This window comes from Pangasianodon hypophthalmus, chromosome 12, assembly GCF_027358585.1.
Source record: "Pangasianodon hypophthalmus isolate fPanHyp1 chromosome 12, fPanHyp1.pri, whole genome shotgun sequence".
Taxonomy (NCBI): domain Eukaryota; kingdom Metazoa; phylum Chordata; class Actinopteri; order Siluriformes; family Pangasiidae; genus Pangasianodon; species Pangasianodon hypophthalmus.
The window spans coordinates 8,354,259-8,368,336 of record NC_069721.1 but is presented as its reverse complement, the minus strand read 5'-3'; the positions used below and the strand labels follow the sequence as shown (position 1 = coordinate 8,368,336).

General features: G+C 40.0%; 1 protein-coding gene across 4 annotated transcripts; it reads right to left on the bottom strand.

Annotated features, from left to right (window-relative positions):
* Positions 1-89: 89 nt before the first annotated feature.
* Positions 90-7,671, bottom strand: LOC113527454 (ras-related C3 botulinum toxin substrate 1). Of its 4 annotated transcripts, none has more exons than XM_053238830.1 (6): positions 7,592-7,671; positions 3,895-3,966; positions 3,593-3,740; positions 3,295-3,357; positions 1,697-1,856; positions 90-1,389 (listed from the first exon to the last, which is right to left on the bottom strand). In XM_053238830.1, exons 3-6 carry the CDS (start codon positions 3,713-3,715, stop codon positions 1,259-1,261), a joined length of 477 nt encoding a protein of 158 aa, XP_053094805.1. In that variant the 5' UTR covers positions 3,716-3,740; positions 3,895-3,966; positions 7,592-7,671; the 3' UTR covers positions 90-1,258. The 4 variants fall into 4 exon arrangements, with proteins under 4 accessions (XP_053094805.1, XP_053094804.1, XP_034165181.1 ...); XM_053238829.1 differs by lacking the exon at positions 7,592-7,671 and adding an exon at positions 6,046-7,585; XM_034309290.2 differs by lacking the exon at positions 7,592-7,671 and adding an exon at positions 7,297-7,585.
* Between the last annotated feature and the right edge of the window lie 6,407 nt (positions 7,672-14,078).

Genomic DNA, 14,078 nt, shown 5'->3' with positions numbered 1-14,078 from the left:
AGCCAGTGAGGGACATGATATGGAGAGATACCAGCCGGCATTCAGTACAGAGAACAACTCTAATGTCTAAAACTGAACACAACGACACGTGAAGTAAATCTCTATTCAACAGACATAATCATGACAGTGGAAACTGATTTCAGATGAACTAACTGATTAACACTTGAATAAAATCACTAAAGCTTAGGACAAAGGACACTGTTTTTCATTTCCAGAGAATATTGTTAATACATTGTAAAAGTAGTTGGAATACAGTAAAAACAAAACAAAACAATCTGACATGATTGAACTCATACAAGAGATAAAAAATAAGACATCTGTTGGGAATTGTTCTCGACTTGTTCTATGTCCTCTCAGTGTGCCTTCCTGTGAAAAGGAATTTCAGTTAAACTTGGTGATCCAAGATCCACTTCTCTTGGGGGCGTGATTCCATACTGACAGCAGATTTTGGACAGACAATTCTCATTCTACATCTGTCCACATTCTATTCATCGGCCAAACTACAGGCTTTATACAATACTGCGTGGGAATAAAAAGTTCTTTCACAATGACTGCATAGTAAATGCAGCACATATTAATAAGCATTGAGCCAAATTTTGTTTTGTAATTTAGAGTGCTCAGATGACAGTGAGTCAGTGAATACATGCTTTTTCTAGTGTAACATTTATGTACCAAATGTTTGACCCCAATATGTACACTAAATGAGTAAACTAATAAAACTAATAAAAACTAATAATATCGTAAGAGTGATTCCCAAATTTCCCCTCAGGGATCAATAAAGTACATCTATCTATCTAAGTAAGCACTTAGCAAATTCTGAATTGTGGACTCTTTCCTGCAAAAGTAAAAGCTATTATAAGCAGGTTTGCATTTTTGGTAACTTTTCATTTTCTATAAAAAAAAATGCAGTGTGTAAACAAAATATATAGGCTCTGATGGATGAAATAAAGAAAGGATCATTTGGTTTACCATTACATAAACACGAAAAACACATTATTAAAAGGCAGCAGGAATTACTTAGTGTGAAGGGATATAACAAGGAAACGCATCCCCATGTCCTCGAGACAAACTCTAGGATCCTAAAACAGACTCAGAGAAGCAAATCTAATTATAACTACAATATGTAAGTAAGAGAGATGTATGGGTATGGTTCATAGAGTCTTCCCTCTTTCTCCTAACACGTCCTCCCTCCCCACTATTCCTGAAACCTCTCCTCAGGCGAGTGCAGACTGCAGATGGTTCTTTATGGATGACTTCTTCAGAGGAGACGGCACTCTGGATTTGGCTTTTTGACCGGCGGTGGGCACAGGACTGCACGAATGGCTTCGTCGAACACTGTCTTAAGGCCACGCTGAGTTAAAGCTGAGCATTCCAGATATTTCACACAACCTGTACATAGATTAGAAACATATAGAATACTGCAAACTCATACACAAAATGCACCAAGTCAAGCAGGTTTTTATCATCATCCAATGCATGGTTCATGGGATGGTGCAACATAAGACATGGATGCCACACACAAGAAAACAAAGCAGAAACAATGCACAAGTGTGCAACGCTACAGGTACACACTAACTAAATAATAACTAGCTATTAGTGTAAACTAGATCGCATAATTGTGCAAACTGGAGCAAACTGTTAGTGTGTGAAACTGTAAACCCAAAAGCCTTTATTAGTAGTAGTTACTAGTACTAACCTATTTCTTTAGCCATAGCAAGGCCTTGTGGGTAAGTAATGGGAGTGAGTTTCTTTTCTTTCAGCTTCTCAATAGTGTCCTTGTCGTCTCTTAAGTCGATCTTGGTCCCAACAAGAATGATTGGGGTGTTGGGGCAGTGATAGCTGACCTCAGGATACCACTGTGGGGGAAGGAAAAGACAGCTCACTCAGACTTGACATATAAAATTATATATACATATATATATATATACACACACAGTTAGGTCCAGAAGTATTTGGACAATGACAGAGTTTTTGTGATTTCGCCTTTATACGCCAACGCAATGGATTTGAAATAAAACAATCAAGATGTGATCGAAGTGTAGACTTTCAGCTTTATTTTAAGAGGTTCCACAAAAAATACGGCATTTCCATTTAGGAATTACAGCAATTTTCAACAAGGCGCCTCCATTTTCAGGGGCTCAAAGGTATTTGGATAAAGTGACATAACTGTAAATATAACCATAATTTTAATACTTGGATGAAAATTCTTTGCAGTCGATACGCCTACCTTCTCCAGAGTTTTCTAGGGTGTATAGGGTTATACTCCCTCCTCACATTCAGCCAAATGCTACAAAACTGATAGGACGCCGCTTCACAGTGCAGGTGGATAATGACCCTAAACATACTGCGAAAGCATCTCAAGACTTTTTGAAGGCAAAGAAATTGAATATTCTTCAATGGCCAAGTCAGTCGCCTGATCTCAACCCAATAAAGCATCTTCAGGGAGGAAACTCAGAATTTGAGTTTTGAGAACATGGGCTCCAGACTTCAGGCAGTCATTGACTGCAAAGAATTTTCATCCAAGTATAAAAATTACAGTTATATTTACAATTATGTCACTTTGTCCAAATACCTTTGAGCCCCTGAAAATGGAGGTACTTTGTTGAAAATGGCCGTAATTCCTAAATGGTAAATGCCATATTTTTGTGGAACCTCTTAAAATAAAGCTGAAAGTCTACACTTCGATCACATCTTGACTGTTTTATTTCAAATCCACTGTGGTGGTGTATAAAGGCAAAATCACAAAAACTCTGTCATTGTCCAAGTATTTCTGGACCTAACTGTGTGTGTGTGTGTGTGTGTATGTATGTATATAATAAGCAAACCTGCTTGGTTCTGCATGGTTCTGAAACTTGACATCATTGTCAAAGCATTATCCACTTTGTAAGGTTCAACTAAACACATTTTAGACCCATGCTGCACTAAATCCTTCTGACATCCATCTTGTGTTGAACCGACATTTAACATCATCCAGTTTCATTCAGTGGCTCTACATTTATTCTCTTACTCAAACACATCACCATGATAACTCGCCTACAAACCCAGTCCCAATTACTGCATCTCAGGTGATGTGATGAGTCAACTTTGAGGTCTATGATCATCTGTAATGTATTATATTACATTACAGCCACAAGACTCTGAGCAAACAAAATACTGGAACTGCTTTACGCAATACTCCAGACCAGACACATTATATCGGGCTCTTCCTTTTTCCTTGCCATCCAGATGCTCTTCTACACATGTCCAACACTTCATTTAATTTTACTTTTATAACCACACAAGTAAGCTGCTTACTTTGGCACGGACATTCTCGAACGAGGCAGGGCTCACCAGCGAGAAACAAATTAAAAACACGTCCTATAGAAACAAGAGAAAAAACAACACTCAAATATGAAATGAAACTTCATCAGAGATGTAGAATATGCAAGATCATTTCCGTTCCCTTTCTTGATTTAGCACTGCCTTGTGGAAATGGAAGACCATAAGCACAGATGTTTCATAACAATTGGCACTGGCACGGCAGGCTCACATGGAAAAAAAGCAATGAAGCACGATCATGAGGATTGAAATGAGATGGACTGTTAATATTCACTCTGCATTGAGTTTGCTCTCGGCGCTGTACCGTTTGAGGATAGGAGAGTGGCCTCAGTCTGTCGTAGTCCTCCCGTCCTGCTGTGTCGTACAGCCCCAGGGTCACTGGCTCCCCATCTACCATTACAGTTACAGGATAATTATCAAACCTGGAGAGAGAGTGAGAGTTTGTTTGCGTGTATATGACAAGACAGAGTGTATTCTACTGAACACAGAGAAATGAATCTACACACAACAAGAGGCTGTTCACGGTGACTGATGCACTTTCAGGACTTTAGCAGAGGAGTGTGTAATGTTACTCACACTGTGGGCACGTATTCTCTGTGGATGTCACTGGTGGTGTAGCTGAAAAGAAGCTGTGTTTTTTCAGATTCCCTGTATTTAAAAAAAAAAAACATCTGCTAAGAATTAGAATTAGTGTATATTAGGGGTGTGACAGCATACCATGATACCAAATGTCACATAGCACCACTGTTAACATGGCCTTATACTGGAATAGATACTTTTCAAATACATTTCAAAATGAAAACTTTTTCACATGAAGAAACACTACAAGATTTTTCAAACACAGAGATCTCCCAAATTTTATGAAAAGGGCAATGTCTGTTCTAATTAAATAAGTCAATCCTTTGCTCTAAAATTATATTATGTGTACATACACTGATCAGCCATAACATTAAAATCATCTGCCTAATATTGTGTAGGTCCCCCTTGTGCTGCCAAAACAGCTCTGACTGTCGAGGCATGGACTCCACAAGACCTCTAAAGGTGTGCTGTAGTATCTGGCACCAAGACATTAGCAGCATGTCCTTAAAGTCCTGTGAGTTGTGAGGCGGAGCCTCCATGGATTGGACTTGTTCGTCCAGCACATTCCACTCCACAGATGCTATATATACAGTGGGGATCGAAAGTTTGGGCACCCCAGGTAAAAATTTGTATTAATGTGCATAAAGAAGCCAAGGAAAAATGGAAAAATCTCCAAAAGGCATATATGTCAAATATATGTCAAAAAAGTTAGATTTTATTTCTATCATTTACACTTTCAAAATAACAGAAAACAAAAAAATGGTGTCTGCAAAAGTTTGGACACCCTGCAGAGTTTATAGCATGCACTGCCCCCTTTGGAAAGCAGAGACCTGTCAGTGTCATGGATTGTTCTCAGTCATCGTCTGGAAAGACCAGGTGATGTCAATCTCAAAGGTTTTAAATGCCCAGACTCATCTGACCTTGCCCCAACAATCAGCACCATGGGTGGTGGGAATTTATATTTATAAATTCCCATAAAATTCCCATAAACACACTCCTAAACCTTGTGGAAAGCCTTCCCAGGAGAGTTGAAGCTGTTATAGCTGCAAAGGGTGGGCCAACTCCATATTAAACCCTATGGATTAAGAATGGGATGTCATTAAAGTTCATGTAAAGGCAGACATCCCAAAACTTTTGGCAATATAATATACAGATCAGCCATAACATTAAAACCAATGACAGGCAATGTGAATAACACAAAGGGTGTCAAAGGGTGGGATATTTTAGGCAGCAAGTGAACAGTCAGTTCTCAAAGTTGTTGTGTTGGAACCAGGAAAAATGGGCAAGCATAAGGACCTGAGTGACTTTGACAAGCGCCAGAGTGTGATGGCTAGATGACTGGGTCAGAGCATCTCCAAAACGGCAAGTGTGGGGTGTTCACCATATGCAGTGGTTAGTATCTTCCAAAAGTGGTCCAAGGAAGGACAACCAGTGAACCAGCAACAGGGTCATGGGCACCCAAGGCTCACTGATGCGCATGGGAAGTGAATGCAAGGCTGTCTGGTCTGATTCCACAGAAGAGCTATTGTGGAATAAATTGCTGAAAAAGTTAATGCTACCTATGATAGAAAGGCGTCAGAGCACACAGTGCATCATATCCTGCTGTGTATGGGGCTGAGTAGCTGCACACTGGTCAGAGTGCCCATGCTGACCCCTGTCCACCACCGAAAGCACCTACAATGGGCATGTGAGCATCAGAACTGGACCATGGAGCAATGGAAGAAGGTGGCCTGGTCTGAGGAATCACGTATACTTTTACATCATGTGGACGGCCAGGTGCGTGTGCATCTGTGGGATGGGATGTACAAACAAGTCCGATCAATGGAGGCCCACCTCCCACCTTACAGGACTTTAAGGATCTCCTGCTAATGTCTTGGTGCCAGATACCACAGCACACCTTCAGAGGTCTTGTGGAGTCCATGCCTCAGTGGGTCAGAGCTGTTTTGATGGCATAAGGGGGACCTACACAATATTAGGCAGGTGGTTTTAATGTTAAGGCTGATCAGTATGTATATATTATATATATATATATATATATATATATATATATATATATATATATATATATATATATATATATATATATATATACACACTCAAACATACACATATATATGCACACATATACATATACACATAGACACACACCTTCTTATCTAACAGTAGGGTACAGTCAGGTCCATAAGTATTTGGACAGTGATACAATTTTTCATTATTATGTTGGCTCAACAAAGCCTACATACTGTTTTCCTGTTTAAATGTATTATTGTTTTTCTTCTTCTTTTTCTGAGACCATTAATTTCTATACGCTAGTCCTCCCAAAGCATTCAAGCTACATCCACCAAATTCGATACAGACCTTCAGTCTGTTCTGACTTGAGTTGCTACATCTTTTTACAGTTTTCCCGTTACAGAAGCTCAAAATTCCGATTGAATTCCATTTAAAAATTCTGACTGTTACAACTTCTTGAGCTTTCAAGCTACTTCCACCAAACTCAGCATAGTCCTTCAGTACTTCAGTAGCACACACACACACTCTCCGTATTTCTTTCTATCAGTCTACCTGTATCACTCTCTCACTCCTTCTGTCTGTCAAACACTACAACTCTCTCTATCTATCTACATGTATCAGTCTATCTCTCCATTTATCTTTCTGCCATTCTATCTATCTATCTATCTATCTATCTATCTATCTATCTATCTATCATCTCTACAATTATTGCCACCCTAGGCAATATCTCTATCTATCTGTCTTTCTTTCTTTCTTAAAACTGCACATTACATTCAGATTTCAAACTGATAACTATTTTAAACTTCCATTAAAAATGTCTGACTGTTATAACTCCTTGAGAGTTCAAGCTACTTCCACCAAACTCAGCATAGCTCTTCAGGCTGTTCAGACTGATCATGCTGAATTTTTTCTAACTGATCGGACTTAAGGTTTTCCCGTTGCAGACAATAAAAAAAAATCTCCAAAACTCCCATACACTTACACTGACAGAATGTTCAGAGGCTGTTCAGAGCCTGGCTTCAAGTTAATGGCTTTTCCAATAAACATGCAGTCTGAGTTAATGCAAAGGCTGACACAGCCTGTATATGCTATTGTTACATATATCCCAATGCCATGGGAATAGAGTAGTAAGACAATATCAAATGTGAGCAAATGTGTTTGTGAAAGTTTTCACAAGTCAGGGTTTATCTAAAACAAGAGAATTTGTGTGAACTCAGAAATAACATGCTTACATGTTTACATGTCTACAGCAGCGCATTGGGGATATAGAGCCAAGAGAAGTGTGAATTTCAAACCGTAAACTATCTTTACTGCGCTACAATTATTTAGTAATGTAAGGAGTGAGGCTCTAAACTACAGAGCAGGTAAACAAGCAAAATACACCCTCACCCGTCTCCGACCAGCACACACTTTATGGCCTGCATGTCACTGCCTTTTCTTTGCTGCTAGTTGATCAGATTAAAAAAATAAAACACACAAACACACACACTCTCCGGCACTGGAGTTAAACTGCTTTCACAACAACAACAAATAAAAACTACAACAAATCAAACCGAAAACTTCCTCTGTAAACAGCTACCAAACTGGATTCCAAAGTCCTCTACTAGTGAGAAATGCTCCAGTGAAACAATCAGCAGCCACCACCCAAATACAACTCGTAATAAAATCACAGCTACTTCAACACCTTCTTCTTGCTCCCAAGCCATAAACTCCTTCCCTCTGATTTTTCCGTGTTATGACAGACTATTGATATTAAAGAAAGGTGATCCGACCGATAGTGGGCAGGGTTTTCTCTATTTTTTCAGAGGGCTTACGTGCTGTCTGTGTTCTGGGGGGGGGTATTGGGGGGGGGGTACGGGGGGTTTGAAATTATTCAAGGAAATTTTTTTTAAGTTATTTAAAAAAAAATTTTCATGTTGTTTTTGACTATTATCCTTACCATATTTGTGAAAGAAAGCTGGCAACACTTATTGTACTTATAGACAAAAGTCTATTAATTTCACTCAATAACATGTTTGTGATTTAATGAAAATACAGTCAGGTCCATAAGTATTTGGACTATGACACAATTTTCATAATTTTGTCTCTGTACACCACCATAATGGATTTGAAATGAAGCAATCAAGATGTGACTGAAGTGTAGACTTTCAGCTTTAATTCAAAGGTTAATTAATTCAGCTTTAATTCAAAGGTTAATTATTGCATTAACCTTTTAGGAATTACAACCATTTTTTACAGAGTCCCTCCATTTTCACAGACTCAAAAGTAATTGGACAACTGACTGATAAGCAGTTTCATGGCCAGGTGTGGCCTATTTCCTCACTATGTCATGACAAATTAAGGAGATGAAAGGTCTGGAGTTGATTCCAAGCGTTGATTTTGCATCTGGTAGCTGTTCATGAGAACTCTCAATATGTGACCCAAAGAGGTGTTGATGCGAAGTGAAGTAGGCCATCATTAGGCTGAAAAACAAAACAGACCTATCAGAGAGATAGCAGAAATTTTAGCAGTGGCCAAATCAACAATTTGGTACATTCTAGAGAGAAGGAATGCACTGGCGAGCTCAGCAACACCAGCTCTTTTGTAAGTCAACAGCTTACAAAATGATTGCTGAATCCTTGTTGAAGAAAAACCCCTTCACAACATCTAGCCAAGTCAAAAACACTCTGGAGGAGGTGTACGTATCATTGACAAAGTCTACAATCAAGAAACGCCTTCATGAATGTAAATACAGACAGTTTACCTCAAGATGCAAACCACTGATAACACTCAAGAACAGAAAGGCCAGATTAAACTTGCTAAAAAACATCTAAAAAAGCCTGACCAGTTCTGATATAAGATTAACTTGTACCAGAATGATGGGAAGAGAAGAGTTTGGAGAAGGAAAGGAAGGGCTTATGAACCGAAGCATACCACATCATCTGTCAAACATGTGGAGGAAGTGTTATGGCATGGGCATATAAGGCTGCCAGTGGAACTGGGTCACTGGTGCTTATTGGTGATGTGACTGCTGATAGAAGTAGCAGGATGCATTCTGAAGTGTATAGAGCTATACTTTCTGTTCAGATTCAGCCAAATGCTGCAAAAGCGATAGGACAGCACTTCACAGTACAGATGGGTAATGACCAAAAACATACCACGAAAGCAACCCAAGGGCTTCTTAAGGCAAGGAAATTAAATGTTCTTAAATGTCCAATAACCTCAACCCAATTGAGCATGCTTTTCACTTACTGAAGACAAAATTGAAGCCAGAAAGACCCACAAACAAGCAGCAAATGAAGGCGGCTGGAGTAAAGGCCTGGCAAAGCATTTCAAGGGAGGAAGCCCAGCATTTGGTGATGTCCATGGGTTCCAGACTTCAGGCAGTCAGTGACTTGCATCCAAGTATTAAAAATAATCCTAATATTCCAAAAACTTGTCTAGGTTTGTTTGTGTGATAGAATCTGTATTCTCACTGACTATGTTTACATGCACATAAATAATCCAATATTAATCCGATATAATATTATAATATTAATCTTCTGTCTTTCTACTAATAACACTCTCTCTCCATCTACTTGTGTCACTCTCTCACTCCATCTGACTTTCTACTCGTATCACTCTATTTGTCATCTATCTTTCTACCAGTAACTGTCTGTCTGTCTTTCTGTCTATCACCCTTTCTTTATTTCTTTCAGCTTCAAACTATCTTCAAACTTATGAAACAGTTTCATCTTTCAGACTGTCTTTGTCAAGCCAACACCAATTTTTTTTATTTTCATCAGATTTGTGAATTGTTTCACCAAACATTGGGGCGCCGTAATGGGTGGGGAGGATTAGGACGATTCTAAGGGCCCTGGTCACACAGGGGGCCCAGCAGAACCCCATACATTGGCGTATGATTTTGGTATTTAAATTGCCTCTTCGCACAATAATCTATTAGGACGCACACTATAATTAAAGCACCCCTCTGTGCCAAGAGCGTGTGTGTCCCCTTAAGACGTTCGCGGGTTATTCAGAAACGCGGCACTTCACAGACCAGTTCTGAACTTCTTTCATTCAGGTAGATGGCAAGACTCAAGAGATGATGCAGCCAAAATCAGGGTACCAAAAGAGAAAAGAAAAGCACGAAAAAGAGGAGAGAGCGAGACAGGGAAGGCAGCCAGTCACCCAGTTTTTCAAAAAAAAGGTGATTTATTGTTCCCCGTTTTATGTTATGATCCTGAAGCTAGTCTTTATGAAGCTGTTTTAAGTAACATAAAATAGAAATTCTCTCAGTTACTCACCCCGATGTTTATCCACTGGAAGTTGTAACAATATTTCCATGCAATCGAACAATAGTAATGGAGCACCATTCATAAAAAGATGAAAAATCACCAAGCAACAATAAAACTGCTCTAGTTATGTATATTCAAGTTGTACAGTATATAGTTATTTGTACATAGTTATAAGTGCATAATTTCAGTTAAATTAATAAACTGTTCAAATGTAGTTCTTTATTGTCTCTCATTGAATATGCAATAGTTCTAATGCTTATTGATATTGATTGTTGCTACATGTGGCAAGAAGATAAGATAATTGGGGGATGAGGCCTTGGGGCCTGGAGTACAAATTAGCCAGGGGGTCCAGAAACCTTAGCGGCGCCCCTGCCAAACATATTTTGTATCTTAACCCTTGTTTAGTTCCTTAGTCAACAGCTTATAAAATGTGTGTAATAGCACTTGGGAGGTCATCTCAATGAAACACTTTGCGTATTGTGATAGAAAAACATTATTTCCAGTTAAAAATGGAATTGTGAAAACTCCAAAACAGAGCTGTAGCTTTCTTAGAATGTACTTACTTAGTGCACCTTGTCATTTCTCCCTCTCCTTCATTTCACTCTCTCATAATTTAATTAAAGCCCCTGTCAACTTAACTGAATGATTTGCTTCTTATCTACAGTTCTCTGGTGAGCAATGGGGGCTTTTCAGTTAACATATTTTTGCACCTGGTAGCAGTTTTTAGGATACTGTAGACACCTTTTTTTGCAGTAGTTTATCTGTGGTTATGATCAGTAATTCTGTCATGTATTTTTTGTCTACGTGTGCTTCATAGACTACAGCAAGGCGTTTGATCATGTGAATCATCAGAAACTCTGGACCAAGCTATGAAGCATGAGTATACTAATACACCTGGTTGTTGTCATGCACAACCTTTACAACTACTAAGAAGCAACAGTTCCAATGGGACAAGGGTTCAAAATTGGTAGGGGCGTAAGACGAGGCTGCATACTCTCTCCGTATCTGTTCAATTTATATGTGGAAAAGATCATTAGGGAAGCAGGGCTATATGAAGAGAAACAGGGTGTGAAAATCGGCAGTAGACTCATCAACGATCTTCGCTATGCTAATGATACAGCTATACTAACTGAAAGCAAGGATGATTTGAGAAATCTGCTCACCAAGATCAAAGAAAATGGACTTGCATCTCAACATGAAGAAGATTAAGCTGTTCACAACCACCAAACTGGAAAACTTCACACTTGATAGCGAAGAAATGAAGATAGTTGATAACTTCAGTCTACATGGATCATCCATTTTCTGTACTGCTTATCCTACATGGGGTGGCGGGGAACCTGGAGCCTATCCCAGGGGACTCAGGGCACAAGGTGGGGAACACTGTGGATGGGGTGCCAACCCATCAAAGGGCACAATCGCACACACACTCACACAGAGAATTTGGAGACTACAAAGCATGTCTTTGGACTGGGGGAGGAAACCAGGGTACCTGGAGGAAACCTCTCAGGCATGGGGTGAACATGCGAGCTCTGTGCGCACAGAGCGGAGGCGGGAATCAAACCCCCAACGCTGGATGTGCAAGGCAAAAGTGCTAACCACTAAGCCACTGAGCAAAACCAACATGAAGAGCTTGGACAAAAATCTCAAGTGCATGAATGTGATGCCATACACAAAGTCCAGCTAGTTCAAGCCATGCTCTTCTCAGCCACATCATTTATACTTGTGCAGGCCACACAAGTTCTTCCACACCAACCTTGGCAAAATAGGTATGCACAGGGGCACTGTTATGATGGAACAGGTTTGGGCCATTTGGTTCCAGTGAAGGGAAATTGTAATGCTACACCATACAAAGACATCCTGTACAACTGTGTGCTTTCAACTTTGTGGCAACAGTTTGGGGAAGAACCATATATGGGTGTGATGGTCAGGTGTCCATAAACATTTGGTTAGATACTGTATTATATACATCATTGGGAGTTTTAGGGGGGGGTGGGTTAAACCCAGTGCTCACATAGCAAGTTAGAACCTTGTACCATGGCACATTAATTAAAAACACTTTCATACAGGTATAGTGTAACTGGAGGACACCAAGCTGTGTAACACATTCCTCGTGTAACGTTAGCGGTAGGGGCTTGTCGGCCAGACTGGAGAGAACTCGATGACGTGCTGATGAGAGATGCTGTGATTTATGTGGACAGCAGAGAGGGAGCTGCAGTGGAGTCAGGAGACATCATTCTGTCTGGGGTAAGCCTACATTTTCTTTTAGTATTTGTCACTGATTATTTCCATACTCATATACAGTGACTTATTTAAAATGAGATTCAGAATACATGAAAGACATTCTTTACCATAACTTTATTTGGAATCCCAAGATGATATCTGTAATAAGCACTATCGCCAATACTCATGACTGAATACTTAGCTTTAAACATTTAAGCACAAACTCAATTTCTTGCCTGTTTTTATTCTGAGCACTTACATGCGAAAAATAAAGGATGTACTAACTTAAAGGGTTAATCTGAATCTAATTTTGGTGTTCCTCCAGGCAGAAGTGTTTGCTGAACTTGGAGAAGTTTTAAATGGAACTCGGCCTGCCTTGCGCAACAAGACGACAGTGTTTAAGTCAGTGGGTAAATGCTTTGTGTTAAGGACAGGTGAAATTAGGCTCAAGGAAGAATTCAGAAAGTTTCTCACAAGAATTCCAGAATTCAAGCTGATAAGAAAATGTGAACTACATTCAACAGCTGCCCTCCTACACACAAATGAGGAAACGCCCTGGACCTTGTCTTCAGCCACCCCTTTCCTGCTACAGACATCAGTGCTACTCCACTCCACATCTCTGATTATCTCTTGGTATCCTTCACCATCACCCTCCCTAACCTGCCTAAAACCACCAGCCATCAATACTTCTCTCCCACTCGTAGAAACCTCCATTCTATCTCCCCTTCCTCAATAGGTTCCTTCATCCTATCATCCCTTCCAGACCCTGACTCCTTTTCCTCCCTACCATTGGAGCTAGCCACAGACACTTTCCTCTCCTCACTTTCCTCATTCATGGACCTCCTCTGCCCTCTATCTTCTAAACCCAGGAAGATTTCCTGCCCTGTTCCTTGGTGAGAATTAAGAACAGCAGAGAGAAAGTGGAAGAAATCACAACTCGACACAGATCTTGCCTCTTACCGTGCTCTCCTGTCCAAATTTTTGATTTGATTTGATTTAGGCTTTTATTGTCATTGTAAAATGCCACATGTACAACGAAATTTAAAGTGTCAATCAGTTTAAGGTCCACAGTCATACATACATTCAACTTTCAACCATATGAAAGAAAATACTAAATAGCATAAAAAGATAAAAGAAATACTGTACTAAAATAAGTTAAAGCAAGTTAAAACAACCGAACCCATACCTACTTCCCACCTATTGCACATTCCTGTGTAAGCAGCGTTTTATTGAGTGTAGTTATGGTTGTTGAGTGTAGTTATGGTTGTAGGATAAAAACTATTTTTCAGTCTGTTTGTCCTTGCTCTGATTGTTCTGTATCGCCGTCCTGACGGTAACAGTTCAAACAGACAGTGCACGGGGTGTGATGTGTAATTGAGGATGTGTTGGCCCTTCTTGAGACAGTGGGAACTGTGTAGTTCTTCCAGTGTTGAGATAGGGCAGCCGACGATCTTGTGGGCCAAGTTTATGACCCTCTGGAGCGCTTTTTTCTGAGCCGCTGTGCAGCTGGTGAACCATACGCCGATGCAGTAGGTCAGGATGCTCTCTATGCAGCACTGGTAGAAGGACAGCAGGAATCTCTGAGTGATGTTATTCTTCCTCAGCACCCTGAGGAAGTAGAGTCTCTGCTGGGCCTTTTTCAGCAGTTCAGAGGTGTTTGTGTTCCAGGTTAGGCCTTCCTCTAACTGAACTCCC

Coding starts and splice junctions, on each gene's coding strand:
- LOC113527454 (XM_034309290.2), bottom strand. CDS start 7,331: ATGCAGGCCATAAAGTGTGTGCTGGTCGGAGACGG. Junction 3,741..3,894: donor AGAGAATACGTGCCCACAGT/GTGAGTAACATT, acceptor CTCTCTCTCCAG/GTTTGATAATTATCCTGTAA. Junction 3,358..3,592: donor GAGAGCAAACTCAATGCAGA/GTGAATATTAAC, acceptor TTGTTTCTATAG/GACGTGTTTTTAATTTGTTT.